At 37.9% G+C, this 27,858-nt stretch overlaps 2 protein-coding genes and 1 long non-coding RNA gene across 3 annotated transcripts; 1 reads left to right on the top strand and 2 right to left on the bottom strand.

Annotated features, from left to right (window-relative positions):
- The first annotated feature begins 15,169 nt into the window (after positions 1–15,169).
- LOC121984854 (leucine-rich repeat receptor-like serine/threonine-protein kinase BAM1) lies at positions 15,170–18,881 on the top strand. The gene is made up of 2 exons (XM_042538004.1): positions 15,170–17,848; positions 18,249–18,881. The coding sequence occupies exons 1-2, from the start codon at positions 15,235–15,237 to the stop codon at positions 18,704–18,706; spliced, it is 3,072 nt and encodes a 1,023-aa protein (XP_042393938.1). The 5' UTR covers positions 15,170–15,234; the 3' UTR covers positions 18,707–18,881.
- Positions 18,882–19,023: 142 nt separating this feature from the next.
- On the bottom strand, positions 19,024–21,800 carry LOC121984855. The gene is made up of 3 exons (XR_006113010.1): positions 21,594–21,800; positions 21,276–21,382; positions 19,024–20,460 (listed from the first exon to the last, which is right to left on the bottom strand). It is a non-coding gene; the product is annotated as an uncharacterized LOC121984855 (long non-coding RNA).
- Positions 21,801–22,454: 654 nt separating this feature from the next.
- LOC121984853 (riboflavin biosynthesis protein PYRD, chloroplastic-like) lies at positions 22,455–25,868 on the bottom strand. Its single transcript, XM_042538002.1, has 3 exons — positions 25,466–25,868; positions 23,823–24,121; positions 22,455–23,250 (listed from the first exon to the last, which is right to left on the bottom strand). The coding sequence occupies exons 1-3, from the start codon at positions 25,775–25,777 to the stop codon at positions 22,656–22,658; spliced, it is 1,206 nt and encodes a 401-aa protein (XP_042393936.1). The 5' UTR covers positions 25,778–25,868; the 3' UTR covers positions 22,455–22,655.
- Positions 25,869–27,858: the final 1,990 nt, after the last annotated feature.

Below are 27,858 nucleotides of genomic sequence, written 5' to 3'. Positions count from 1 at the left end.
TTTTGGTTTCTCAAATCCATCTACAACACTAAATCAATTTTCAATATCATTCATCAAATAATATTCCATCCTACCTTTCCAATATGTGAAATCGTTGCCATCAAAGAAAGGTGGTCGAGCGGTGCTATATCCCTCTTGAAACTCCATCTTGATGCTTCGGTTGACGATGAGTTCTTCCGATGCGTTCCTTGCTCTAATACCAATTGATAGGACCTTTTACGTTCGGCTAGGGGGGTGAATAGCCTTTCTTCGATTTTTCACCTACAATTGGTCTCCACCTCCTTGAGGTGACTAATCCAAGGCACACACCCACATGATCAAACTCCAATATGAACTTCTCCTTCTCGTTATCACAAACGAAGGTGGAGAAACCTTTACAAGGTTGCCTCTTCCTCTTACAAGATGAGATCTAGGATTAGGAGGAAGAGACTCAAAATCTTTTGCTTTGAAATCACTTAGAGAGCTCTCTTTTTGCTTAGCTCAATGAGTATTCGAAAATCATTGTTTTTGCTACAGTGCATCTCCCCTTTTTATTTGTCTTCAAAAGTAGTCGTTTCTCACGTGATCGTTGTCGTCGATCGATTGAGCACATCTCCAATCGATTTAAATATAGTCGTTGAGCGCCGTCACGATCGATTAGGCCAACACTGGATCGATTCAGCTGTAAATTTCATAGGTACAAAAGTGGATTCAATCGATCGGCCAATCGATTGGTTACCTCCAATCGATCGGTTGATCGATTCAAAATCGCACTGCTCCTTCGTGCAGAAACCTTGTGAGTCGATCGACCGATCGATTGATTATCTTCAATCGATCGGCTGATCGATCCAAGTTCGCACTGCGTTCTTGTGCAGGAAGCATGTGAATCGATTGGCTGATCGATTGGATTCCTCCAATCGATCAGCTGATCGATCCAAGTTCCCTCTGTGCTCTCGCGTAGAGGCTATCAATCGATCGGTCGATTGATTGGTTTCCTCCAATAGATCGGCTGATCGATTCAGCAGTATTCTGTTCCATAGTTATGCGTCTCAATCGATTTACCAATCGATTGCTTGCTGGTTTCCCAACTAATACCTTGTGCCAGATGAACTCATCCCTGGACTTTCTTGTCAATACTCCGGTCCTCGGCCTCCTTGGACTTCTCCCTGCAAAACTTGCAGCACATGTTAGATCCAAGCGTATTAACCTAAACTTAAATAGTTGTCAATACATTGAAAACATCCAGGGCATGATTGCACCAACACCCTCGACATATTTCCTGGCTTAGAAACTAGAACAACATTGGCCAACTAACTTGGGAATTGGACTTCCCGAATGTAGCATATCTCCAGTAATTTATCCACCTCCTCTTTAATGATCTTATTCTGATCGACCTTAAAATCTCATTTTCTTTGCTTTGGCCTAGTGTCTGGGTAGATATGAAGTACATGCTCCATGATCGTTGGTGACACCCCGGTCACTCCCTGGGGCATCCTGACAAAGACATCATTGTTACGTGTAAGACACACAACAAGATTTTTTTTTAAGTTCTTGAGGTAGGTCAGCCACCACTTGTGTAACAGCTTCTGGCTGACTTGGTCAGATTTGGACTTCCTCTGTTTCTTTGTAGACCAAGGTGGGTGGTGCCTCCTAGATAGTGTTAACCTCCATTCGTTAGCTTTTTCGACCAGCAATAGCCTCTGTCTTGATAATTTCTACGTAGCACTTACATGCCACCAGTTGATCTCCCTTGATTTCACCCACCTGGTCATCCATAGGAAATTTCATTTTCTGGCAGATGTTCTTCTTCATCACTTGCTCCCCCTAGATTAGTGCTACCTCTAATAAAGTTAATTGGTTGAATATGAGTTTGTTCTAGGTTCAGATTAAATTCTTCAAATTTTACATTTGTGGTCTCTTCGATTCTTAGTGTATTCTTATTATATACTTTGTACCCCCTACTATTTAATGAGTAACCCACAAAAATTCCATTTTCTACTTTTGAGGTAAATTTTCCTAGGTGTTCTCTTGCATTTAATATATAAACTGGGCATCCGAATACTTTAAAATATTTAATATTAGGTTATTTATTATAATAAAGTTCAAATGAGGTCTTATTATAAGTTTTATTTATTGTGGTTCTGTTTTATACATAACAGGCTGTGCTAATAGCTTTTGCCTAAAAATATTTTGGAAGTTTATACTCATTTAGCATTGTCCTGGAGGCTTCAAGTAGGGTTCTATTCTTTCTTTATACTACTCCATTTTGTTAGGGTGTTTTAGGACATAAAAATTCATGATGATAATCATTTTCAAGGCAAAATAGATTAAAGTTATGATTCTTAAATTCACCTCCGTTATTACTTCTGATTCTTTTGATTTTTTTATCTTTTTCATTTTCAGTTTATTTGTAGAATTTACTGAACAATTCAAATGTTTCATCTTATTTTTTAGGAATTTTACTCAGGTAAATCTTGAGTAATCATCTATTATTACTAGGCAATAGAGACTCTCATTTATCGATTTGATTCTATGAGAGTCAAATAGGTCCAAGTGCAATAATTCTAGTATTGAATTGGTTTGAGTTTGATTAGTTGATTTGTGGGCTGATTTAGTTTGCTTTCCTTGTTAACAAATATTACAGATTATTGAATCTATGTTGGGTAATTTTGATAAGCCTCTAACTAAACTATTCAATTTATTAAGTTTCTAAAGTTTGTGTGGGATATTTTTCTATGTCATAATCAGGTTTCTTCTTTTTCTATCAGGTGACACTTAAGTGAAGAGACAGTTAGGTCGATTGCATAGATGTTGTTCTTCTTGAACCCTTTAGGTTTATGTTAGGGTCATCTAAGTGCTTGATTAAGCATTCAGAATATAGGAACCACTCTTTGAGGTGAAGTGGTTGACTCAAGGTCTGATAATTACCATTTTGATATGGGATTTTAGCCTTATTTCAGTATTTTTAATTTGCTTATATGATTTAAAATGAATTTATTATGTGTTATATGAGTGGATTTATTATTTTAGTCCTTGATAAAATTTATGTCATAATTGTGGATTTATTCTCTAATATTTGTAATTGGATTTGTAGGTACTCAAGGTGGCCACGAACCCAAGTCAAGCCAAACCGATTGAATTCAAAGAAAAAGGTTAAAGAAGGAAGCAATCTGGACCATCCATTCAAATCATGGGTTAATTTGGGTCGTTAATCAAGATTCGACTCACCCTTCTCAAGAGAAAATAGATCACAGTCATTGATCAAGATGTAGAACTTTGGATCCAGATTTAGAATGATCCACAAGCGTTGCATCAGATCTAGGTTAATTTTCACTATTGATCAAGATATGTGATGGAAGGCTTGGATTCAAATTGGGAAGCTACTGTAATGGAAAGGGATGGTGATTTTGGAGCAGAGGCATGAAGTAGGGGATCGACGATCATTTCTCTTCCTCTATCGCCAGCCACCTGAGTTTCGTCCACCGAGGTCAACATTCCTCCATCATCAGAACGAAGCAAGGGGATTTAGCTAATTCATCCGCATGCCATCACCAAAGCTCCGGCCATCACCTTCATCAGAATCCCGACACCACTCATCTGCCACAACAAATGGCCATCGGAGATTTAAGGAGACTCCCTTATCAACCAACCATCCATTTTCCATTCTATCCACATCCGACTCTATCCTCTTCCTCCTCTATTGACTCCAGCGATCTACACTGTAACCCATAATCGAACGTCAAGGGAATTCCCTTCTTCTAGCCATCTTCAATTCATCCATAGCACCTCCAATATCATATCCATCTCTATCCTGATCCAAAGTACAACCTTTTTCTTCCTCAAGGAAGAAGTCATAGTATCTACTTCTACACGACCAAGCCAACTAATACAAGCTTAGGGTGTTGGGTGTAGGATCAAAAAGCGCTAAAGGGGGGGGGGGGGGGAATAGCGCTCGTGGTTAATTTGTTCGTTTTGAGTAAACTCAAAGTAAATACGCAGCGGAAATAAGAGAGAGACAAACAAAATACAAACACCAAGGATTTACTTGGTTCGGAGCTTGTGGTAACTCCTACTCCAAGGCTCGCACGTGAGAGTGTTTTCGATGGGCAATCACTATAAACTTAAGAATCTTTTACAAATAAGTAAATACAAGTATTGAAATTAAAATATTATACCGACAATATAAAAGATGATGGAAGTAGTCGTCGATTGTCAAAACAGCAACTGAGCGTCGTTGAGTCATTTCAGTGTAGAACGAAGCTTTGAAATTGCTTGTAGAATTATTGTTCGAAGTAGTTGGTCGAGATCCCTTTTTATAGCAGCTTCAAGCTTGATCCAAATCCCCTAATCTTCAGGATCAAGCCTTGACTCTACTCAGATCGATTGACCGATCCCCTGGTTCGGTCGACTGATCCCCTGGTTCGGTCGACCGAACTTCCTGAACTTGTCTGGCCTTTCGTCCAGATGTAGCCTCTCTAGATAGCGTCTGCGTTCGGTCAACCGATCCCTCTATTTGGTCGACCGATCAGCCGATGGTCTCTGCCTCATCTGATCTGATCAACTCGCTCGACTAGATCTCTATCTATCTTCGATTCAGTCGACCGATCCTGAGATTCGATCAACTGATCCCTCTGGTCAACCCTTCACCGAGAGCTGGATTCTGATCCTTTGTGTACTGGTGTTTGGTCGACCTATCAGGTCGTTCGGTTGATCGATCAAGGTTATGTTTGACCCTATAGAACTATTAGTTTCTTGCAAAATAGAGTTAAATAATATGAAACAAATAAGTTGATAGCCTTTGGACTGCCCAATTTTGACTTCAGATTTCCTCCAAAACCCTAGGTCGAATCGAGGTTTACTGTTCTCTCACCGGTGAATGTGTCCTCACCTACTCCTCTCAAGAGAGATTACCTATTGTCAGATCGGTCCTCCAGACCGACTGGACTTTCTGTCTAGGGTTACCACCCCCTAGGACCTAGGGTTACCACCCCCTAGGGTTTTTCTCAGCCTAGGGTTACCACCCCTAGGGTTTTTCACCTACCTAACCGCAGTTAGGACTTTCCATCACCTAGGGTTACCACCCCCTAAGTGTTAGAATGTATACTAAAAGCCTAGCTTTTGGTATAAAATATTTATCTAGAAATAAGAATCACATTGGTCAAATGTCTACATTTGTGATAAATGTAGTTGTTCAATTAATTTATATTGTAGATAACATGGTGTGTGGTGTCACACACAGAAGATCATGTTATCAGTACCTTATAAATTATAAATAGTAGCTCACGACCATGATGGAAAGGAACAAACCATTGGAAGGTCGTAGTGTAATTATGTGCTAGTTTATCTTAACTATATAATTACACTAGTACATTAAGAGTGTATTGAGTAGGACCATTAGAGGTCGTTTCTTTTATACTGACTTTATAAAGGAACAAAGACCTCAGTTATTATGGAAGTGTGTGCTCCTAATCCTAATATAATAACAAGCACATATATTTGATATTTATTTCTTTAATTTATCAATGGGTGAGATTTAGTTCGATGAATCAATAAGCCCGATAAGTTGGAAAATGATATCACTTATAGTGTGTGTTGTTGATTATAGAAGGAAACTGTGTCCTAGTAATCTAGGTTGAGAATGTCCCCAAGAGGAGCTCATAAGGATTGTCATGTTAAACCCTGCAGGTGGACTTAGTCCGACATGACGATGAAGTTGAGTGGTACTACTCTTGGAGCTAGATATTAATTAAGTGAGTTGTCAGTAACTCACTTAATTAGTGGACATTTGTTATCTTAAACACAGGGAGACTAACACACTCATAATAAGAAGGAGCCCAAAATGTAATTTGGGATTGGTGCGGTAGTTCAATAATAGTTCTCTAGTGGAATGAATTATTATTGATAAAATTAAGTTGTGTGTTCGGGGCGAACACGGGATGCTTAATTTTATCGGGAGACCAAAACCAATTCCTCCTCTCGGTCCCTATTGTAGCCTCTTGTATATAGAGATTTATACCCACCACATACCCACGTTCTTACCCATCCAATGGGGCCGGCCAAGCTAGCTTGGAACCCAAGCTAGGGCCGGCCAAGACCAAGTGGATGAGCCAAGTTGGTGGCCGGCCAAAGCTTGGGTCCCAAGCTTAGGTGGCCGGCCACTAGAATATTAAAAAGGATTTTTTATTAAAATTATTTCTTATGTGGATATCATGATTTTAAAAGAGAGTTTAAAAATTAAAAATTTCCTTTTATTGCTTTCTACAAAAGATTAAGAGAAGAGATTAATCTCTTTCCTTATTTGTAGTTTAAAAGGATGGTTTTAATTTTTGGTAAAAACTTTCCTAATTTGTAAATCATCTACATGTTTAAAAGAGAGTTTAAAATTTGAAATCTTTCCTTATTTGTTGATTAAAGGAGGATTTTAAATTTTAAGAAAACTTTCCTTTTTAACCATGTTCATGATTTAAAAGAGAATTTAAAATTAAATATTCTCTTTTATAAGTTTCTACAAAAGATTAAGAAAAGATTTGATATCTTTCCTTATTTGTAGATTAAAAGAGTTTTTAATAACTTTCTTTTTATCCACATGTTTAAAAGAAAGATTTTAATTTATTAAATTTCCTTTTATAAACCAATCATGAAGGGATAAAAATTATTGGAGAAATTTTATAAATTTCTGGAAGCAAATAAGGAAGTTTTAATTTTTGTTTAAAATTTTATTTGCTTGGAGAATTTATGTGGTGGCCGGCCATTACAAATTGAAAAGAAAAATTGTTTTTAATTAAATAAATTTTCCTTTTCAATGGCAAAAGAATTAAGGAAGTTTTTATTAATTTTTCCTTATTTGCCAAGACCAAGGATTATTAAAGAGGGGATAGAGGAGGCTTCAAGGCTAAGGACTCTATTCTATTTTTCTCCCTCTTTTCCTTGGTGTGGTGGCCGGCCCTTCCTTTTCTCTTCTCTCCTCTTGTTGTGGCCGAAATCTATCATCTCTTGGAGCTTGGAGGATGTGGCCGGATCAAGGAAGGAGAAGAAGGAGAGAAAGCATGCATCCCTTGGAGCTTGGTTGGTGGAAAATTCTTCATCCTTTGGAAGTTCTTGTGCTTGGCCGAAACTTGAAGGAAGAAGGAAGAAGGTGCCTAGGTGGTTCTCATCTTGGAAGATCGTTGCCCACACAACGTCCGAGGTTAGAAGAGGAATACGGTAGAAGATCAAGAGGTCTTTCTAAAAGGTATAACTAGTAATTTTTCTTTCCGCATCATACTAGTTATTTTTGGAAATAATACTAAATACAAGATGCATACGATTCTAGTGTTTCGAATTTGTTTTCGATATAGTGTTCTTTTGTTTTTCTTTTCCTTGTGATTTGATTGTTCTTTTCGGTTGACCTAAAGTTATTTTAGGAAATTAAATATTAACTTTCCTTAAAAGGTTTTGTCTAGTCGGTGGTGGTTGCTCCCATATCCAAGAAGGTCATGTGCCTCGCCACGTCAGTACTGGGAACCAATTTTGGAAATTAATATTTAATGGAATTAATAACTTAGGTGATTTGGATCAAACGTGTTAAGTTCCGCAGGCGATCCAAAATTTAATTTAAAAGAACACATGGTAGCTAGGAAAAGATTCAGACCTTTGTACAAAATTTTTGTACAGTGGAACCTTTAGGTTTTCCGAGTAGCAACCAACACTAAGACCTAGGGTTACCACCCCCTAGGGTTTTCCACCTGCCTAAAATCCACTAGGACTTTTCCCGCAAGCTCATTCAAACCTGTTAGATAACAAGTAACCTTAACTTTGAACCCTTTTCCTTTATCAAAACACAGGTTTGATCATGTGATGCTTCCCACACCAATAATCTCCCCTTTTTTAATTATGACAACACAATTCAAAGTTAAGTAAAAAACATAAAGCAATAAAGCGATACTCAGGAAGAGAAATGCAATCAAGAAATGTAGCAGAAATGTAAATTACATTTAGTACAACTAGCTCCCCCTTAACCACTAATTCACTTTTTAATTACTTAACTTTCACTTTTCTTCAAATGCAATTAAAAAGATGCAATATTTAGAACAACTTGTTATAGCTCCCCCTTAATCACTTATTCACTTTTTAATTACTTGACTTTCACTTTTCTCTTCCCCTTTGCTATATATCAAAAATATTAAACAGAGAGAAGGATGTAAAGATAGGAAATTCTTAGCTCCCCCTGAAAGGTAGCTCTTACTTGAGAGAAAAAACAAAAAAAAAAAATATTGGCAAGTTCGTAGCTTTGGAAGTAGACTTTAATTTAAGAACTTAAGCTTTGAAAGTGATTTAGGGTTTACCAAAAACCTAGCTAGATTTAAGCTTTGAAATTGACTTAGCTTTTCAAAAAAAAAATTAGATAAACTTAAGTTTTGAAAATTATTATTTTGAAAAACACTTGGCTAAATTAAAAATATTTTCGAAAATACTTAGCTTTTTCAAAAAAAAAAAAACTTTATCAAGTACTTAGTTAAGTACTTAGCTTTAAAAGATGTGGATAAAAGCTCAGTTAAGTACTTAGATTAAAAAAGATTTTCATGCTTAGTTAAGTACTTAGTTAAAAAATAATTTTTGATAAAAATACTTTAGCTTAAAAATAATTTTGTTTAAACACAAAGAAGAAAAAAACTAAATTTTCTTTTTCAAAAATACTTTTAATTTGTAAGTTTGAAAAAGAATATTTTAACTTTCAAATATTTTTAACTTTGCTCCTTTCACTCCCCCTTGATTAATACCAAAAAACCTCTTTAAGTTTTAAAGTCCTAGAGTCCAAGCATGAGTAACAACATATTTTCAAGCTTAAACATTTACTGGTAAATAAATGTCTAACCTTTAGCTATTAGCTGTTTACCATGAGATAGTAGCTTTCACTTGGTTAGTCAAATTAAGTAAGTGTTCCAATTAGTTTGACTAAGCATGGATAACTTAATTTGATTAATTTGAATTTGGTATTTATTTCCCATACTTATGTTGATGCACAGACATAAGCATTCTGAAGTCCAAACAGTATCCTATGCATCTCACACCATTTTAAGTATTTTTCATATACAAGCAAGGTAATCCTAGTATGCTTGTGAGATGCTCTGGTTGAGACCTAGGGGAACATGCTTTCTAGGGGGTAAATACTTAGGCTAAGTCCAAATTTTGAAAAACTAATAAAATTAGAATTTTGAAAATATTTTTCCTATAATTTTAAAACCAAGTTGGTTTTTTTTCTTTTTTTTTAAAATAATAAAGAGAAATATTTTTAAAAGTAAGATCTATTCTACTAAGCACATTCCTATTTGTCTTCTAAGTACACTAAATTCAAGTTCAAGTAAGGGTTTTGTGAAAATATTAGTAAGGTTTGACTTGGACTCAACATAGTTAAGTACAATGTCACCCTTACCTACATGATCCCTTACAAAGTGATGTTTTACTTCTATGTGTTTAGTCCTTGAGTGTTGGATAGGATTTTTGGTTAAGTTAATAGAATTTACATTATCAATTGAAATTTTTGTATTTTTATATTCTAATTGATAGTCCTTTAAGGTATACATCATCCATAATAGTTGAGATGCACATTCCCCCATGACTATGTACTCTGCTTCAATAGTGTATAAAGTAACACAGTGTTGTTTTTTGCTTGACCAACTTACTAGGCACTGACCTAGAAATTGATAGCTTCCACTTGTGCTTTTTCTATCTAGTTTGCACCCGGCATAGTCTGAGTCAGAATAGTCAATTAGGTTAAAGGTGCTAGTCCTAGGGTACCAAAGTCTTACATTTAAGGTTCCCTTAATGTATCTAAGTATACTTTTAATATTTGTTAAGTGTGATTCTTTTGCACAAGATTAGTACCTAGCACACATACATACTGCAAACAGAATATCATGTTGACTTACAATTAGGTATAATAGATTTCCTATAGCACTTCAGTAATATTTTAAATATACTGATTTTCCTTCTAAGTCAGAGTCAATTTTAACATTAGTTGTTATTAGAGTATTTATATTTTTAGAATTTTTCATATCAAATTTTCTAATTAGTTCCTTAGCATATTTTGTTTGAAAAATGTATATTCCTTCTTTGGTTTGTTTAATTTGTAGGCCTAAGAAAAAGTTAAGTTTCCCAACTAAGCTCATTTCAAATTCACTTTCCATTAATTTGGTAAATTCTTTTAGAAATTTAATATTATTGAGTCAAAAATTATATCATCTACGTAAATTTGGACTATAAAGATGTCTTTTTTTAAGATTTCTACAAATAAAGTTTGATCTATTTGAGTCAACCCCTGACTTCTAGGGCGCGCCCGACTTTTGGGGCGCACCTAGATTCCTTGGCCTCCCGATTCCTTGATACCCTTACCTAGCCTCTCATCTCCTTAACGACTCGATTCAGGATGCAAGATAATTCAAAGAAAAGGATAATCATCGCTAGATCTCAAATTATTTCGAAAAGAGGATAATCATCGCAAAAATATTGGATTATATCAGGAAAGAGATAGCAGTGTGAATAAGTACGTCTTAGATTATTTAAGGAATTAAATAATAGTAAAATGAAGATTGAAACGAAAAAAAAAGTATGTCAATCTCCCTATAAAAGATAGTTCCTTTCGACATCCAAGGTATAGACACATATACATCTAAATTCTAATATTATTCTTTCCTCTTTCATCTCTCTAATTTGAACATGAGTGATTACATTGGGAAATTTCTAACCATTATCCTAATCTCTTTTCCTCTTATATGTTATTGTCTAGGCTCATAAAATCACATCACACATCATCCTTATTTTAATTAAGTGATTAACAATTAAATTAGTAAGAGAGTCAACTCATCAATGACCACTCATCGACGTTCATAAATAGATCAACATCCATATTTTTAACATTCCGTGTATTTTTTGTTTGTCACCATAAATAGATCAACATGCATCAGCCCGTCATTAATTCCTTTATTAAATGCATAAGAAAAATATTTTTATTTTTTATTTTTGTGGAATTCTTATGGCTACCCGAAGAATATGTGTGGCAATTATCAGTCATTTTAGTGTTTCTTGCAAGATTTTTTTTTTAAAAAAAAATAATCTAAAACTTATTAGAAAAGCAAAGAAAATAATTTTACTGCATAATTGATGACAAATTAAATTGAGATGTCTTAGTTTTAGTCTCAATTGGCAGTGGAGTCAGACTTTTCCAGGGCCATCTACTAGGCCCAGGCCTAAAACCAGGCCCAAGAAATATCCTTTGTTTTTTCTTTTATCCTCGGAACATGATTCGGTGATAAATATTTAAGATAAAACCCTAGTGGTTAGGAGGTCAAAACTCCTAAAGGATTCATTGTCTCTGTAAACTCTTTCCTAGACATTTGTTAACTTTACGTCCCTCCAAATAGTAGTGGGCAGTCTGAGGAGCGACCGTTCCATATTTTCTAATTGTTTTTGTTTTAGGAAGTATAAAGCATGAATTTAAGATTTTTTTAAAAAATGAAAGGAATTAATAGTATTAGATTATATTTTCTAGATAGTATCACATATCAACTATCAACTATGGGTTTGGCTATTACTATGCCACCAAAATCTAGTTTTCAACTCAAAATTTAATCCACACACAACTAAATTATGCAAACTATAAATGACATAATTCATTTCTCACCTCTAAATAAAAACATAACTTTAATATATATTTATTATCTACTTGTAATTACTAAACCACTCGAACTTGCCTCAATTACTTTCATTCATTTCATTGGCACATGTCATTAGGGGAAAAAAACTCCTCCGACATTTTAATTATTTATCAATCCATTATAATCTGATCCGTATATAACTTAGAGACAAACTATAAAAAATACATGGGTGAGTATAATCACACCGGAAGAAGTACGAGCCAGAGTCATGATCCAGATCGAGTCATGTGGATAGACTTGAACGGAGAGGGAAGGCCCGGAACAGATTAATAGTGATCGGATGCTTGCGGAGAGATCCAGAGCAGGTCAAAAGTGATAGGATGCATCCGGAAATGCCCAAAGTAGGTCGAGAGTGATCGGATACTTACGAAGAGACCCGGAACATATCAAAATGACCGGATGCTTGAGAGGAGGTTTGAACCATGAGAATAATGATGGTCCTTTATTTGAGAGGAGGATTGTTGAGAATAGAATCAAAGTCTCGCATGGAAAATTAATGGAAAATATCATAAATTTAAAAGAGAAATATATCACCATTGGTATAAGACTTTTTTTATAGTCTAAAAATAAATCTATGAGTGTTTAAGTCTCATATAAATAATATCATATCATTATAAATATACGTGAATTCTTTTAGCCCTACACTCACTTAACTCAACTTATGTACATGTGATATATACATTACAGCAAAGTGTAATAATCCTCATCCCGAAGGTCCCTCCAGATTATCCTATAGGCTGTAAAAGTTGAGTTGAACTTTGGGGTGTTTAAATTTATTTAATAAGATAACTGAGTTAAGTCGAGTCAAGCTTAAAATGAACCAAGCTTTTAAAATGATTGTTCAAGCTTGACTTGGTCTATTTTTTATGAGTTTGAGCTTGTTTGAAGTTTAGCTTGAGCTTAGTTCGTTTAGATGTTATCGAACTCTCAATTCAAGCTTAGCTTGAACTTGATTCGAGCTTAGTTTATTTAGATATTATTGAATTCTCAATTCAAGCTTGTTTAATTATTTGGAACTTTTACTTGTTTGATTGGTTATTGAGCTTAATAATTCAAACTTATTTGTTTATTATATTATATTATATTATATTATATTATATTATATTATATTTTATTCTATTTATTTTTATTTATTTAGCATATTAATAATAGTTTAATTAATAAACATGATGCGTAAATATTATTTACCAATATTGTTCATGAACATTGCTCACGAACATTAAAGAGTTGAACATATATATGTTCAAGTTTATTTATTTAGTTTAATGAACTGTTCAATTTTGTTTATTTAATTTAATGAGTTGTTCAAGTTTATTCATTTAATTGATCTTGTGTATATTGAATGAATATAAATAAATTTTTACCAAGCTGAATGTTAAATTTATTCATAAATATTTGATTCATTTATGACCCTAGTGATTTGTAAAAGAGGTAAATAGTAACCTTTTGCGTGAAAGAATTAGATGGCCATGATGTATTTCATATCTCATGACTTATTACAATAATATTACATGCAACACCAACTGTACCAACATATCTAGGGGCACAAATGATACAGACATCACAACACATTGCTTTCTCCCAAACTAAAATTACAAACCTAAGGATCACATTTATTGTATGTATATCGAGAAGTTTGGAATTCACCATACATTAATAATTGCATCCATTAAGTGCTTGGCAAAATCTCAATTAATTGGTGCATTTATTAATGACCGTCTTTGAATTGTACTAAAAGCTAAGCTAGCTAGCTACCTCAATGTCTTGTTGTATTTCAGGAAATTGCATTAATTATATAATGCTACAAATAAAATTATTAACGTAGTGTTGAAAAAGAAGGCCTTATTATTAGTATTATTATTAACAATAATATATTTCTTAACTTGGAAATTGCAGCTTTCAGTGCATGCCCCACAGCATGATCTGATCTGCTCTGCTCTGAAGCATGTCTTTTGGAGGAACCATGTGGTGGTTGATTAAGAAATTCACTCATATATTTTTTTAAAAAAATGTCTTCGAGTTTTAAACTGCATTTTTTTTATTCTTTGACTATTAACATAATTATTCAAAAAAAAAGTAAAGAAGTAAAATTACAAAAATTTGCAAAAAAAAAAAAAATTGATATTTTTTTATAATTCAAATGTCGAATGTTTTTAAACCGACTAAAAAATAACTAATTCAGCCGTATAAAAACTTCCTATTGATTATTATTAAGATAAATTTAAAAATATAAACAATGAATATCCTAACATCTAAAGTTTTTTATTTTAAAAAAGAAAATACTTTATAGTGCGTCATAATTAGAAATTGAAAGATGAATTATTTAAGACACTATATATAGATGCTCTGCATCATAATTAAGAGCATGATATTTTTTTTATTTATTTTTTAATTGACATCAAGTATCCAATTTACATAGATTAATTCTAGATATAACTAATTTGGTCTTACGAAATTTTTTTTATCAACTACTAGGATAAATCAAAAAGTATTTGTAGTAGATGATCTATGAGTCCAACGTTCTTAAATCAATCACTCATTAAAAAAATTCATCCGTCAACTCATTAAAATTGAGATTCAATCCTATGATTTTTTTTATTATCATCGACTACTAAAATAAATCAAGAAACTCTTATAAAGATTCATTCAGATAATTATTCATTCAGATAATTAATATTCTTTGATCCACTTCTCATTTAAGAAAAAATCTTTTACAATACACCACAACTAAATTCAAATTTAAATCTCATAATTATTTATTAGAGGATGCAACAATTGCATGGAATATGGTATTAATCTTTACAAAAGTATTTAAATGAAGTTTTTTCCACATTGATCACAATATGTAAAATAAATAAATAAATAATTGACTCACCAAATTGAAGAATATATAATATTCCTTGTGTTCTTCTCTTATTTATTTATTTTATTAAAAAGTGAATTTTAAACCTATTGATATAAATAATGAATTGGCAGTATGCTATGTTATTTTTTTATGACAATCTAAATTGATTGTCTCCATTATTTATACATTTTACGTATCAAATTCATATTATATTTTAAATAATTTCATTTCCACCAAAAAAAAATATTCTAAATTAATCGAAATGAGGCATGCATAAGAAGCTTGTTAAGTTAAGGGAAATCTTAAAATATTTTGTAGTTTCATTTGAATTGAAATCTTATATATATGTATATTAATTTACACCTTAAAATGTGCGTTTTATTTTATTTTAAAGTTTTCTCAAACAATTTAAAATAAAATAAATTAAAATTTTAGTTATAATCAATTTGTTGAGTGCGATATTGCATAAATACTAAATAAATTGCCTTTATTTTAGTTTATTAATTTATTTTGAATATTTTAAGATATTTGAGTAAATGAGTGATTACTTAGGAGACTAAAATAAATATTTTAATAATAAAATAAAAATTTTAAAGGATATTTTAAAAAATAAATAGCATGATCTAGTAAATTGCCTATTAAATATATAAAATCCAGCCAATAAATCTATCGAGGATTCGATTTTCGACGTCTTCTTTCTTCTTCACAGCGAAGAAAATGCGCTTCTTCCACGGCCTCCTCCTCCTCCTCCTCCTCCTCCTCCGGCCCTCCTCTGCCGAGAACGCAAGCTCTATCTACGCTGAGGAGCACCACGCCCTCCTGTCCATCAAGTCAGCCCTCTCAGACTCCGCCTCCGCCGCTGCCGCCATAGCCGCCTGGGACGCCGCCTCCGACCACTGCTCCTGGACCGGAGTTACCTGCGACAGCAACGGAAGCACTGTCCTCTCGCTCGACCTCTCCGGCCGCAACCTCTCTGGCTTTCTCCCCCCGGCCGTCGCCCGCCTCCGCTCCCTCAGCCGCCTCTCCGTCGCTGCTAACTCACTCTCCGGCCCCATCCCTCCTGACCTCTCCCTTCTCCTCGCCCTCCGCCACCTCAACCTCTCCAACAATATCTTCAATGGCTCCTTCCCACCCGCACTCTCCCGCCTCACCGACCTCCGCGTCCTCGACGTCTACAACAACAACCTCACCGGCCCACTCCCCCTCGCGGTGGAGGCCATGCCCTTTCTCCGTCATCTCCACTTCGGCGGTAACTTCTTCTCCGGCGCCATTCCCCCGGAGTACGGCCGCTGGCGTTTCCTCGAGTACCTCGCTCTCTCCGGCAACGAGCTAACTGGCCCCATCCCCCCGGAGATCGGTAACCTCACCTCGCTGCGCGAGCTCTACATAGGTTACTACAATAGCTACGACGGCAGCCTCCCGCCGGAGATTGGCAACCTCTCTTCGTTAACCCGCCTCGACGCAGCCAACTGCGGCCTCTCTAGCCGCATCCCGCCCGAAATGGGAAACCTTCACAACCTCGACACCCTCTTCCTTCAGGTGAATGGGCTTTCCGGCGAGATCCCGTCGGAGCTCGGTCGACTCCAAAGCCTCAAGTCGGTCGACCTCTCCAACAATGCGTTCACGGGGGAGATCCCTCCGAGCTTCGCCAAGCTCAGCAACCTCACCCTGCTCAACCTCTTCCGCAACAAGCTCTTCGGTGACATCCCGGAGTTCGTCGGCGAGCTCCCCCAGCTCGAGGTGCTCCAGGTTTGGGAAAACAACTTCACCGGGAGCATCCCCCGGCGGCTCGGCACCAACGGACACCTGCAACTCCTCGACGTTTCGTCGAACAAGATCACTGGCTCCCTGCCCCCGGATCTCTGCGCCGGCGGCAAACTTGAGACCTTGATCGCCCTCGGCAACTTCCTCTTCGGCTCGATTCCGGACTCGCTCGGCCGCTGCGAATCCTTGAGACGCATCAGAATGGGGGAGAACTACCTCAACGGAAGCATTCCACAAGGCCTATTTAACTTGCCGAATCTGTCTCAGGTTGAGTTCCAGGACAACCTCCTCACCGGCGGCTTCCCCGACACTGGCAACTCTACCATCTCTCCTAATCTCGGACAAATTTGCCTCTCCAACAACCGTCTTACCGATCCTCTGCCGCCGTCCATTGGGAACTTTTCCGGCCTCCAAAAGCTGCTGCTGAACCAGAACGCTTTCACCGGCAGCATCCCTCCAGAGGTCGGGAGGCTGCAGCAGCTCTCCAAGATGGACTTCAGCGGGAACCAGTTCTCCGGCAGGATCGCGCCGGAGATTAGCAAATGCAAACTTCTGACTTTTGTGGACCTCAGTAGAAACAATCTCTCCAGCGAGGTTCCGGCGGAGTTAGCGGCGATGCGGATCTTGAACTACCTCAACCTGTCGAGGAACCATCTGGAGGGCCAAATCCCAGCGGCCATCTCGACAATGCAGAGCCTGACGGCAGTGGACTTCTCCTACAACAACCTCTCCGGCGTCGTCCCCAGCACTGGTCAGTTCAGCTACTTCAATGCCACTTCCTTCCTCGGCAACCCCGACCTCTGCGGCCCTTACCTTGGCCCATGCAAGCCAGGGTTCGCCGGCGAGTCTCCCTCTGCTCGCGCCAAGGGCGTTCTTTCAGCCTCTTTCAAGCTCTTGCTCGTCATTGGCCTTCTTCTCTGTTCCATTGCCTTCGCCATTGCGGCCGTGGTCAAGGCCCGGTCGTTGAAGAAGGCCAACGACGCCCGGGCGTGGAAGCTCACCGCATTCCAGCGGCTTGACTTCACCTGCGACGACGTGTTGAACTGCTTGAAGGAGGAGAACATCATAGGCAAAGGCGGGGCCGGAATTGTCTACAAGGGCGCCATGCCCAACAGCGAACAGGTGGCCGTCAAGCGGCTTCCGGCGATGCGGCTCGGCTCGTCGCACGACCACGGCTTCAACGCCGAGATCCAAACGCTAGGGAGGATTCGCCACCGGCACATTGTGAGATTGTTGGGTTGCTGCTCCAACCACGAGACCAATCTGTTGGTGTACGAGTACATGCCTAATGGGAGCCTCGGGGAGGTCCTCCACGGCAAGAAGGGTGGCCATTTGCATTGGGACACAAGGTACAAGATCGCCGTCGAAGCGGCAAAGGGCCTATGCTATCTCCACCATGATTGCTCCCCGTTGATCCTCCATCGAGACGTCAAGTCGAACAACATCCTCTTGGATTCCAACTTCGAAGCTCACGTCGCTGACTTCGGACTCGCCAAGTTCTTGCAGGATTCCGGCACTTCCGAGTGCATGTCTGCCATTGCTGGTTCTTATGGTTACATTGCTCCAGGTTACCTTCCCTCCCTGTTTTTCTTCACTTGTCTAAATTTCATAAACAACTCTCGTCGAATCTTCATCTCACTTCATGCAATTTTCTTATGGCTCCATTTAAATACCTTCATTTCTTCCCAATTCAAGGTCTACACACTGTTGAAGTCTTGTCAAATCTCATAAATAAATGCTCCTTGTTTGAAACTTGATGGTATAGTTCAAATCATTCGGATAAAACTAGGGTGAAGACCTTTGCGCATAGGCGCGAATCCTATGCTGCTTCTGCTTCATTAGATTCTATGTCTAGTGTTAATGAAGGACTATCACATCTTTTAATACTGATCCATAGCTCTTGTTCCTTGTAATAACTTGTAGTTTCATTACAAAGTTAAACTTCACACGCTCTGTAACTTGCGCAGAGTATGCCTACACTCTGAAGGTGGACGAGAAGAGTGACGTTTACAGCTTCGGTGTGGTTCTCCTGGAACTGGTAACCGGAAGGAAGCCCGTGGGTGAATTCGGCGATGGAGTGGACATCGTCCAATGGGTTAGGAAAATGACGGGCTCCGACAAGGAGGAGGTGACCAGAATCCTAGACCCGAGGCTTCCGACCGTCCCCCCCGTCCACGAGGCAATGCACGTGTTCTACGTTGCAATTCTCTGTGTGGAGGAGCGAAGCGTCGAGCGGCCGACGATGAGGGAAGTCGTTCAGATCCTCACCGAGCTGCCAAAGCCAACACAAAAGCACGGAGAAGAAGAAGAGGACAACTCCGCCGGAAATGCAAATGCACCGGCACCCTGCTCGGAGTCAACTTCCAAGGAAACTCAACAACAAGGAGGTTCAACCACATTGCCATCCGATCTTCTCAGCATTTAATGCCGTGCTATTAACTAAGAGTTTCGTGTTTGAAATTGAAATTGTTACTCCGCTGCCATTACTACTTCACAATCACGGCTCCCCTCCCTGTTTAGTGTGACGTTGCCAGTGTAAGGTTTCGGTTTCAGCAACTAGTAGCAGATTTGGGTAAACTAAGAGCCCTGTTCCTATTGCCTATTTGTGCTTATTTGTGCCTATTTGTGATTGCGATCATGTGATGACGGTGAACGAGAATGCAATGCGCCAAATTAGAGAGATTCCAATTTTTCTGAATTAAATGTGCTGGACTGCTGTTCATCAGAAGCAGCAGTTGGTGGCATGCAGCTATCTGATCTGACAGGCTTCCACGCTGCAGAATTCAGAATTTTGTGTAGGTTCGAATTTTGCAATTGTAATTGCTCTGTGCATTTGAGATTTGACACAAAGCACTGCTTATGCCTGCTTGTAGGCGTTCTCCGTTGATCAATTTGAGCTAAGATGGAGAAAGGCCACCTAAGAGTCAATTTAGCCGGCATAAAGAAGAATAATGATGACTCAATTGCCAAACATTATGCAAAAGATGCTTTTCTTTTCCTTAAACAGTAGCAGCACCCATCCAATTCTCCTACACTAGTGATTTGCATGATAGACTAGACCCTCCCTGTCAATCCTACACGCTTAGCTGCACAGGGCAAGTAAGCTATAGCAGCAGATAGTCCAAACAAGTTACCTCTACTTCGAGGGCTACTCTTGAACACTGCATTAAAGAATCTTAATCATAATAATAGTTATAATAAAAATGTGGAGAAGCATGGTTTCTCTAAAATGGCCTGAGTGCATGCTTCCAGGTTTCTGTATTTTGTTTACGAATGTATAAAAAGGAAAGAGAGATAAACAATAACAATTTTGAAGGTTTGTGCATGATTCGATGCTACAGTGACTTACAGAGCACTCTCGTGCCTGCTCTGCTCTGCTCTCCTCTGTCCGGCTCTGCCTCTGTTCTGATTCTGCTCTTCCATTATCCATTTTATTTGTGCAAATATTGTTTAATAAAAAAATTATCATCATGTTTAAGCTAACGAGTATCTTTGAAATTTAATATAGAGAGCATGGCCGTATATTGAAAGGCGCTGCCTCCCCATCCCCAGTCCATTCATAGCCGGAGGTGGAGTAAACGCAGCGGGGGCCGTCGCGAACAACCACGAAGACCACTATAACTTTCATACCGACACAGCCACGCGTACAGTTAGATCTTTGAAGTCAACCCGACACAGATTCATTAAAATCTTAGGCACTGATCCGTGCTACCCAATTGAGTTGAGATCGGCAATAAATTCCATCTAATTCAGTCAGTTGAATATGGACAACTAATTTCAGATTTTATGGAACTCTCGTGGGATTTTCTATCGACTCGATCTGATTTCCTTGGGTATAATTATAGCATTTCCCCTATAATCAGTAAGCACAGACTTAGGGGGAGAAATTATTGGCATGCTGTAAAAAGTGTGCGTGTCAGATGACGCGATGGTTATGATTGTGCTACCAGCGTGGACTCGCAACCACATGGAATGCAGGTGATGCCAAAGCTAATCCAGAGGGTGAAAGTTGAACAAGAAAAAATAAATGTGAAGCTGTTGTTAATAAAAATGACAACACTGGAGTTTTAAAAAGCTGCGTACCTGATTAAAGTGATGCTTATGATCACTCATTGCCATTGATTTGTTTCCTCTGCGTGCACAGTGCACTTTGACTCAAGGTACCATGGTCAGCCTAACCTGCAATCATTCAGAAATGGGTTAATATAAAGAATAAATCAAGCAGAAACACTAATGAAGTGATTGAAAGTATGAAACTTGAAACATTTACAGAAACAGTGAGACCTTTGACAATAAATAACACGAGGAGGTACGAAGCAACAGGGAAGGGAGTAAATACCCATCGTACGTTGTACAGCAAGGCATTTTATGCATGTTTGTCAAACACTTTTATCTTCTATTCTTTTTATACTTTTTCAGAGGAAAGGTTAGAGATGGTCACACACATGATCACAATGAAACTGAAAAAGAAATTTTGGTAAACCTAATAGGTAGGTTGGATGTTCTTCCGATTCCCCTGTAAAATCCAGAATTTCAACGTTCACAAGGGAAAAAATACATGACAGAGAAAATGTGAGGCAGAAGAGACAAGTGTCATAAACATTGCCAGCCAACGATACAAATACAGCCGATCCCAATCCCTCGACGACAAGAATTAGAGGGCCACCAGCATGGCTGATCCCTTGTTTGCACGCAATTCATGAGATCCTATGTTTTCTTTTTTATTTATTTTTTTATTTCTGGTGCCACCAATCATTGCGCTGGCAAATCGACAAAAATATTCATTAAACACAAAACCCTTGTTCGGTAAAATTCCATGGCAAGAATTGCTCATGAATCTGGTCATGATGTGGAGACCCATCACATTCCTATCAGCAATTGATGCAAAGACATTGGTAAAAGGATCTTTCTTTTTTCCTTACCTTTTCTATAGAGCCTGAACAGCCAGCGATTAAGATAATGAATGATAATCAAAATGATTTCAATATACTTACTTCAGGGCGACCTTTCACTTACAACATCTTAATGATTGTAAGTAAAATAGAAATTGTGCCGAGATTTCTTCAGTCGAGTTCAAAGAATCACCCTTGTATATTTAAATCTGAAACATTTCAGAAGTACAAGATTAATGAATTCGGCTCTTGGCGCCGTTAGTACAGGAAAAATATAGCACATAGATGACTTTCATCATTCTCTAAAACCCTTATTCAGGTCTCGCAGCACAATCAAAAACATACAGGAAATTATTAGTGTGCATGGTTTACATAAATTAAATAATAGTCGAATGAAATGATGAGCTACCGTGAAAGTACCTTGAAGACTGGATCTGTTCCATGTACACAATAGGCTGGCTAATAAAGGGCATCCTCTCGTTTAGACCTCCCTGGCTCGAACACAGTAATACGAAAGTGTTTTTGACAAGGCATGAATGTCCTCTTCTCTGTTCGCTACAAAACAATTGCATGCATCCAAAACACTGAAGAGAAAAGTGAGAAATGTCATCGTACAAGCAAAGCTTAAGCAGCTGCTATTATGACATAACACTGGATTATCACTGTGGTATTTGTATTATTAAATCAGCATTAACGCTCCTCAACTCCCTAAAACATTGCGTGAACTTAGCAAACACTAAGAAATATCTCACAATAGCATGTCATTTCAGCATTAGAGGTGGTGGTGCGTGGCTGGATTTCAATGTCAACTTCACATCATGTTTATCTATTCTCAGTCATTGCTGAGGACAAGTCTCCTGTTTTTTACACAATCAACGTGACGTCGAACAATTTGAGTTGATTCCAGCCATGCAAACTTAAATGTATTTAGGTTGAAAGCATTTGGTCATGTTCTGTACAGGGACACAATGTAGACTGACAATGGATCAGCCTATAAAGGTTTTTCTTCCATTTCTGATCCAGCGCACGTACCAGAGTTCCCGACAGAACTCTCAAGAACCCGAGGAAAGAACTATTTAATATAAATTTAATATGAGTTCCAGCAAACTGCTACATTGTTTCTCGCTGGAACAATCTCAAGTAAACAAAAGCAACTAAGATAAACTTCAATGGTGTTTCATATGCGACCTGCTAAGTTTCAGTTTTTAGGAACTCTCTTCAAACAGATTGTATACTGAGATTGAGATTCTTAAAGCAAACATATCAAGCAAGATTTCAAGATATCAAGACAAAGAACATATTCTTCCTCCTGGTGCATTACCACAATAATGAATGGTTTTACCAGAAATCCTTTTGGAACATTTCTCTCACTATGAAACCCATAGCAGGTAGAAACACGAGTGAAGAAGCATCTAATGATTAAGTTACTAGTTATGACAATGGAGTTCAACAATTTAAATTCGATCAGCATAGAGAAGGCTACTAGATGTATCCCTCCACCAAAACGCTTAAACTTAAGGTCCTGGATTCTAAGTTCTTTAATCTCAATGATTTCCAGCCAGAAGGCAAAGATGAATATTCATCACTTATACACCAAAATGGATATATTTCCGTAACAACTTTCTGTACCAAGTTTTCAACAAGAACACCTTCCAGAAGCTCAGAAAGAGATTTACTGTGCCCTCTGAAATCCAACAAAATACTGCACATCCCTCGCTTTCCACAATAATCTAGAATTGAACTTAGGGTAATGTTTTCAAGGATCACTACTTCAACGCCTTGCATTTCTGGTTGTATTTTCACTTCATTATCTGCCAAAACTATGATCTTTGATGCAAACTTCATTATGAACCCTGGAAGTTGTAATGAAGAACTTACACCCTTAGCTATCACAACGTGAAATGGTTGATTTGCTCCACTTTCATGAGATGTTGGTAGAGTGGATATTTTGGTTAACTGATCACTAGGGATTATAATTCCATCATGTTCCTGCAACAACTGTGAAAAATATCCACCAGGTTCATCTGCACCTTTTCCAAGTCGATTGGTAATGCTTCCGTTGAATGAGAGAGTATACCTATAGCCATCAAATACAAAATACAATAAGAATAAGAGAGATTCTTAGGGATGGGCGAGTAGGTTTGCTAAAATATACTTAACATTCATAATTTATCACATTTATTAAATTCCAACGTATATCATTACAAACATTTTAAAATTTATTATTCTAACATATTTAAGCATGATGAATGAATGATAATTGATAATGACTCAAAAGTCAAAAAGGATTATTCTAGTTAAAAGTTGAAAAGAATCTGTATAATTGATAATTTTCTAAGATAATACAATATGAGAAAGATTGTCTACTTCCAACAAATATCAAGCTTTAGAATGTCTAATTGAATGTAAATATAGTCCATATAATGAAGGTTGTTGAGTTAAAGATCCAAGGTAGGAAAAATGATAGTATAGGAAGGTAGGTTTGTAAGATCCCAGCGAGATTTAGAACATTCCTAGGAGGATCTATGTATAAGTTAGTTAGGATTCTAAGATCATAAGATCCTAAAGGCAATACTCACTACGATGATGGCAGGATTGTAAATCTATCATAATTTTTTTTGTTTTTAAGAGAACAGAATCACAACTCACCTTAATGTAACAAAAGGCCTCCCTGTAAGCATTCGATGAATGTATGCCTCATTGAGCTTTCTGCACAACATTTCCTCCACACCCACAGTAACGCCAATGCCTGAATCTCTGAGCCTTTCAACTCCTTTGGAAGCTACAATGGGATTTGGATCCACCATCCCAACAACCACATGCTTTACCTTAGCATTAATGAGAGCTTCAGTGCAAGGAGGAGTTCTTCCATAATGGTTACAAGGTTCAAGACTAACATATGCTGTTGCATTCTCAGCCAAAATTCCAGCATCTTTCAGTGCAAAAACCTGTAAAAATCATATTCTTCAAACAAAGAACTGGAAAGATAGGAAAATAATTGCCAAGACCTAACACAACCCTCAATTTATTTTCCTCTAAGTTTGGGGCTGACATTGAAGGGGAGCCTGAGCGCAATGGTAAAGTTGTTGTCGTATGATCGGGAGGTCAAGGGTTTGAGTTGCAAAAATTGTACCAATTGTCCTGTCCCCTCCCTTCCTCAACAATCACTCCAAGCCCCATACTTTCCTCTTCACTCAACAATTTAAGGAGCTTTTGGCTTTCACTTTCTTGTGACCACTATTTAATAACGACACTTTTGCTAATATCGAATGATTCTACTTATTAGGTGTTTCAATCCTCTAAATCTTTTTTCCTTTTGAATGTTTATGAGGATCATCAGTGACCATCTTGATTATTTAAAGTACATAAACAAGATTACTATTTATTCCTTCACTTTAGTTTTCCTTTTTAATTAAACAAAAATTTTAACTTTCATTAGTAGTTCTTCAAGTGACAAGTGTTTTATTTTATATTTTTTTTTTAAAGAGGAAGATACACCATTGATCGGCAGCCAACAAACTTTTCTTCATTTGAGAATTTAAGCTTGATTTTAAGGTAATATTTGCTTTTGAGTAGAATTTTGTGTTTTTCCTGAATTTTTAGTGAGGTTATAATATGGTTTGTTGTAAAACCAAACTTTTGTTTCCAACAAAAGTGATTTTCGTTGTTGTTCTACAACAAGGATACAAAAATGCCAATCAGATTTAGTTTGTCGGTTGGATTGTAGGAATTCAGACCCCCATAAAAAAAAATCTTCATTAAGAGAGCAACTCATACATAGAACTCAGATGCCAAAAGCTTCTGCAAAGGGCCACTCTAGGGAAAATGCTCTGGTCACGCCAAAGATCTTCATTAATTTACCGCTAAGGTGACGACTTCACTTTTAGCTCCAATCATGCCAAAAGCTTCAAACTTTGTATTTACATAACTACAAGAAAATTTTAACACTTGGGAAAGAGGATTCATGACAATAACACATAAACGCATATTTTTCTTGATTTTCATTTTACTTCAACGTTGCTGATTCAGGTAGCGAGATCACTATTAACAAACAAAGGGTCACATCGTTGGAGAAACAATTAACGAAGACAGAAAATTCAGTCAATGGCATCACACTGTTCTCTCTTCTTTTTTTCCCCATATTTGCAAATAGAATAGATAACTCTACCATGTAATAAGAGTAATCAAATACCTCATATAACCAAACCATATTTTTTCCAATTGAAACTTGAATCGCGACGGGCATGAAAATAGAAGTCTACACCCGGAAAAGGATATATGGATCGGCGTACCTCGGCATGCGGCTGGCCGGCCTTAGGGTGGAACCCTTCTCCAACAATCTTGCCGTCCTTGACGATGACGCAGCCCACCATGGGGTTGGGAGAGGTACACCCGATGGCCGTCCTCGCCAATTCGACGCACCTTCTGATGTAGAACGCGTCGTCTTCCGCCGCGCAGCGTACACGGACCCTCGAGGTCATACTGCTCTTACACAGAGCGAGAGTGGTGGAACCAACCTGGAAGCAACGGCGGAGCGCAACGAATCCAAGATTGCATCTTGCGAGAGATAGATTTGCCGTCGGGGAGATGATGGAGTTGGGCATTATAGATTGGAAAACAAATCCGGTTGGAATTAGCACTGAGATTTGGGGAATAGTCCGAATGGATGTGTGGGCGTACCCAGATTCTATGAGAGCAGATCTGCTTGACCATTATTTATTTATTTTTTTGTCTAGTGATGGATCACTTATATTTGCGGTTCCAATCATAATTAGTTGTAATTTTTTCCTAAGTTTATCGTCCCCATTAGATTATAGTTTGGTGGTGGATAAGTAGCCAGGTTGCTGGACACCGAACAAGGATCTCCTCTGGATGGCCTCTGACCGCTCGCTCCGAACCAAACTATAACCTGGTAAGGATGGTGAACCCAGAAAGGAATCGCAACCAATTACGGTCGGATCGATCTGACCGCAAATATGAGTGGTCCATCCCCTAGACCACAAAAGTGATCCAGGAGATCCTGGCTCAAATTCTATCAGCAACGATCCTCTGGACCCGAATTCTCTAGTCCACCACTGGACCATAAATTTCATATAAAAATCCGTTCACGTGCAAAATATGGAGGCAGGATCTCCTGGACCATAAGCAGGATCTCCTGGAATACTTTTTGTGGTCTAGGGGATGTGCCACTCATATTTACGGTCGGATTGTGGCCGCGATTCGACCGCAAATGGTTGTGATCCTTTCCTGGGTTCACCGTCCCCACCAGATTATAGTTTTTGTTCGGAACGGGCGGGCGGAGGCTGGCCGGAGGACACCCTCACTCGACGTCCAGTAACCTGACTACTTATCCACCACCGGAGGCCTCCGGGGAACCTCCGGCCACCCGCTCCGAACAAAAACTATAACTTGATGGGGATAGTGAACCCAGGAAGAGATCGTAACAATTTACGGCCGGATCACGACCACGATCCGACCGCAAATACGAGTGACACATCCCCTGGACCACAAAAAAATAGTCCAGGAGATCTGTACTCCAAATATGTGCACGCATAAATGCAACTCACGTAGAAAATACAAAGTTGGCAGCACAGAGCCCTAACCTCTCACAATCCTCCACCTCCGTAATCCGCCAACGGCGAAAAACCACTACTGCCTCCATCATCTCCGACGACTTTAGGGCTCCGTGTTGCAACTTTGCGTTTTCTACATGTGTCGCATTTTTGTGTGCACACATTTTACACGTGAACAAATTTTTATATGAAATTTGTGATCCAGGAGTGAACCAGAAAATTCGGATATAGAGGATCCGCGCGGGGGCACGTCAGTGTTACAATCTTTTCTTTGTTTTTTTTAAGGCGGCGCTAAACCATTTTTTAAATTATTTAGCAGACCAGATATATTCAGACGTGAAGATTAGGATAGTCTCTCTTTTGTTTTTATTCATTTTATTTATTTGATTAATTCACTCAATTTAAAATTATGAAATAATTTTGTTAAAAGAAAATTAAGGGCTAATTTATTTGCAGGGAAGGAAACAATGAGCATTTTATGAGAAAAGAAAAATGACAGCATCTCTTTAATATGGAGTCCATAGGGCAACACTCTCATTCTTATAACTCAATACTATTTAATCAAATATATGATTTGTTGAACGGTAGATATAGTTGACCTACTTCAGAAGGTTGTTCTACATTAAAAATAAAAGTACATTCAATAATATGGGCCAAATAGTTTTATCTTGTCCTATTTTTTATTATTTTTCCTTATTCTTTCACTAAATAAATATTTATTGATCATATTCGAAAATTATAGAGATGACTAATTGAGAATGTGCTACTATATTGACTGGATGTTGATCTTACTTCAATCTGTGACACAAGAAATATCAGTACCGAGTCAAGGAAGGAGTCCTCGATGTTAGCCCTCCGACGCTCAAGTCAGTCACTAGAAAGAGGAAAGAAAATAGGGCAACAGTAAGTGTAGGCATGAATACTGAATAATACGTACCTCCCCCCTTTATATAACGCCCCAGCAGGCGACGTACAGGCATGGATACGTTCTCCAATTTATCGTATGAAAGGACCTATCAGGAAAGTACTTCTAACATCATACCTTAACAGGATATGTATATCCCTGACAAGATAGTAGAATCTTCCATCGTACGATCTGCCTATTGACCATG

The sequence above is a fragment of the Zingiber officinale genome, chromosome 5B, assembly GCF_018446385.1.
Source record: "Zingiber officinale cultivar Zhangliang chromosome 5B, Zo_v1.1, whole genome shotgun sequence".
Classification (NCBI taxonomy): Eukaryota; Viridiplantae; Streptophyta; class Magnoliopsida; order Zingiberales; family Zingiberaceae; genus Zingiber; species Zingiber officinale.
This window is presented reverse-complemented; position numbering and strand designations above follow the sequence as displayed.

Excerpts from the sequence above, each read along its gene's own strand:
- LOC121984853 (XM_042538002.1), bottom strand. The coding sequence starts at position 25,777 with ATGCCCAACTCCATCATCTCCCCGACGGCAAATCTATCTCTCGCAAGA. Across the intron at positions 24,122-25,465 it reads CCGGCCAGCCGCATGCCGAG|GTTTTTGCACTGAAAGATGC; the intron begins GTACGCCGATCC and ends TGATTTTTACAG. Across the intron at positions 23,251-23,822 it reads AGGCCTTTTGTTACATTAAG|GTATACTCTCTCATTCAACG; the intron begins GTGAGTTGTGAT and ends TGATGGCTATAG.
- LOC121984854 (XM_042538004.1), top strand. The coding sequence starts at position 15,235 with ATGCGCTTCTTCCACGGCCTCCTCCTCCTCCTCCTCCTCCTCCTCCGG. Across the intron at positions 17,849-18,248 it reads TTATGGTTACATTGCTCCAG|AGTATGCCTACACTCTGAAG; the intron begins GTTACCTTCCCT and ends TAACTTGCGCAG.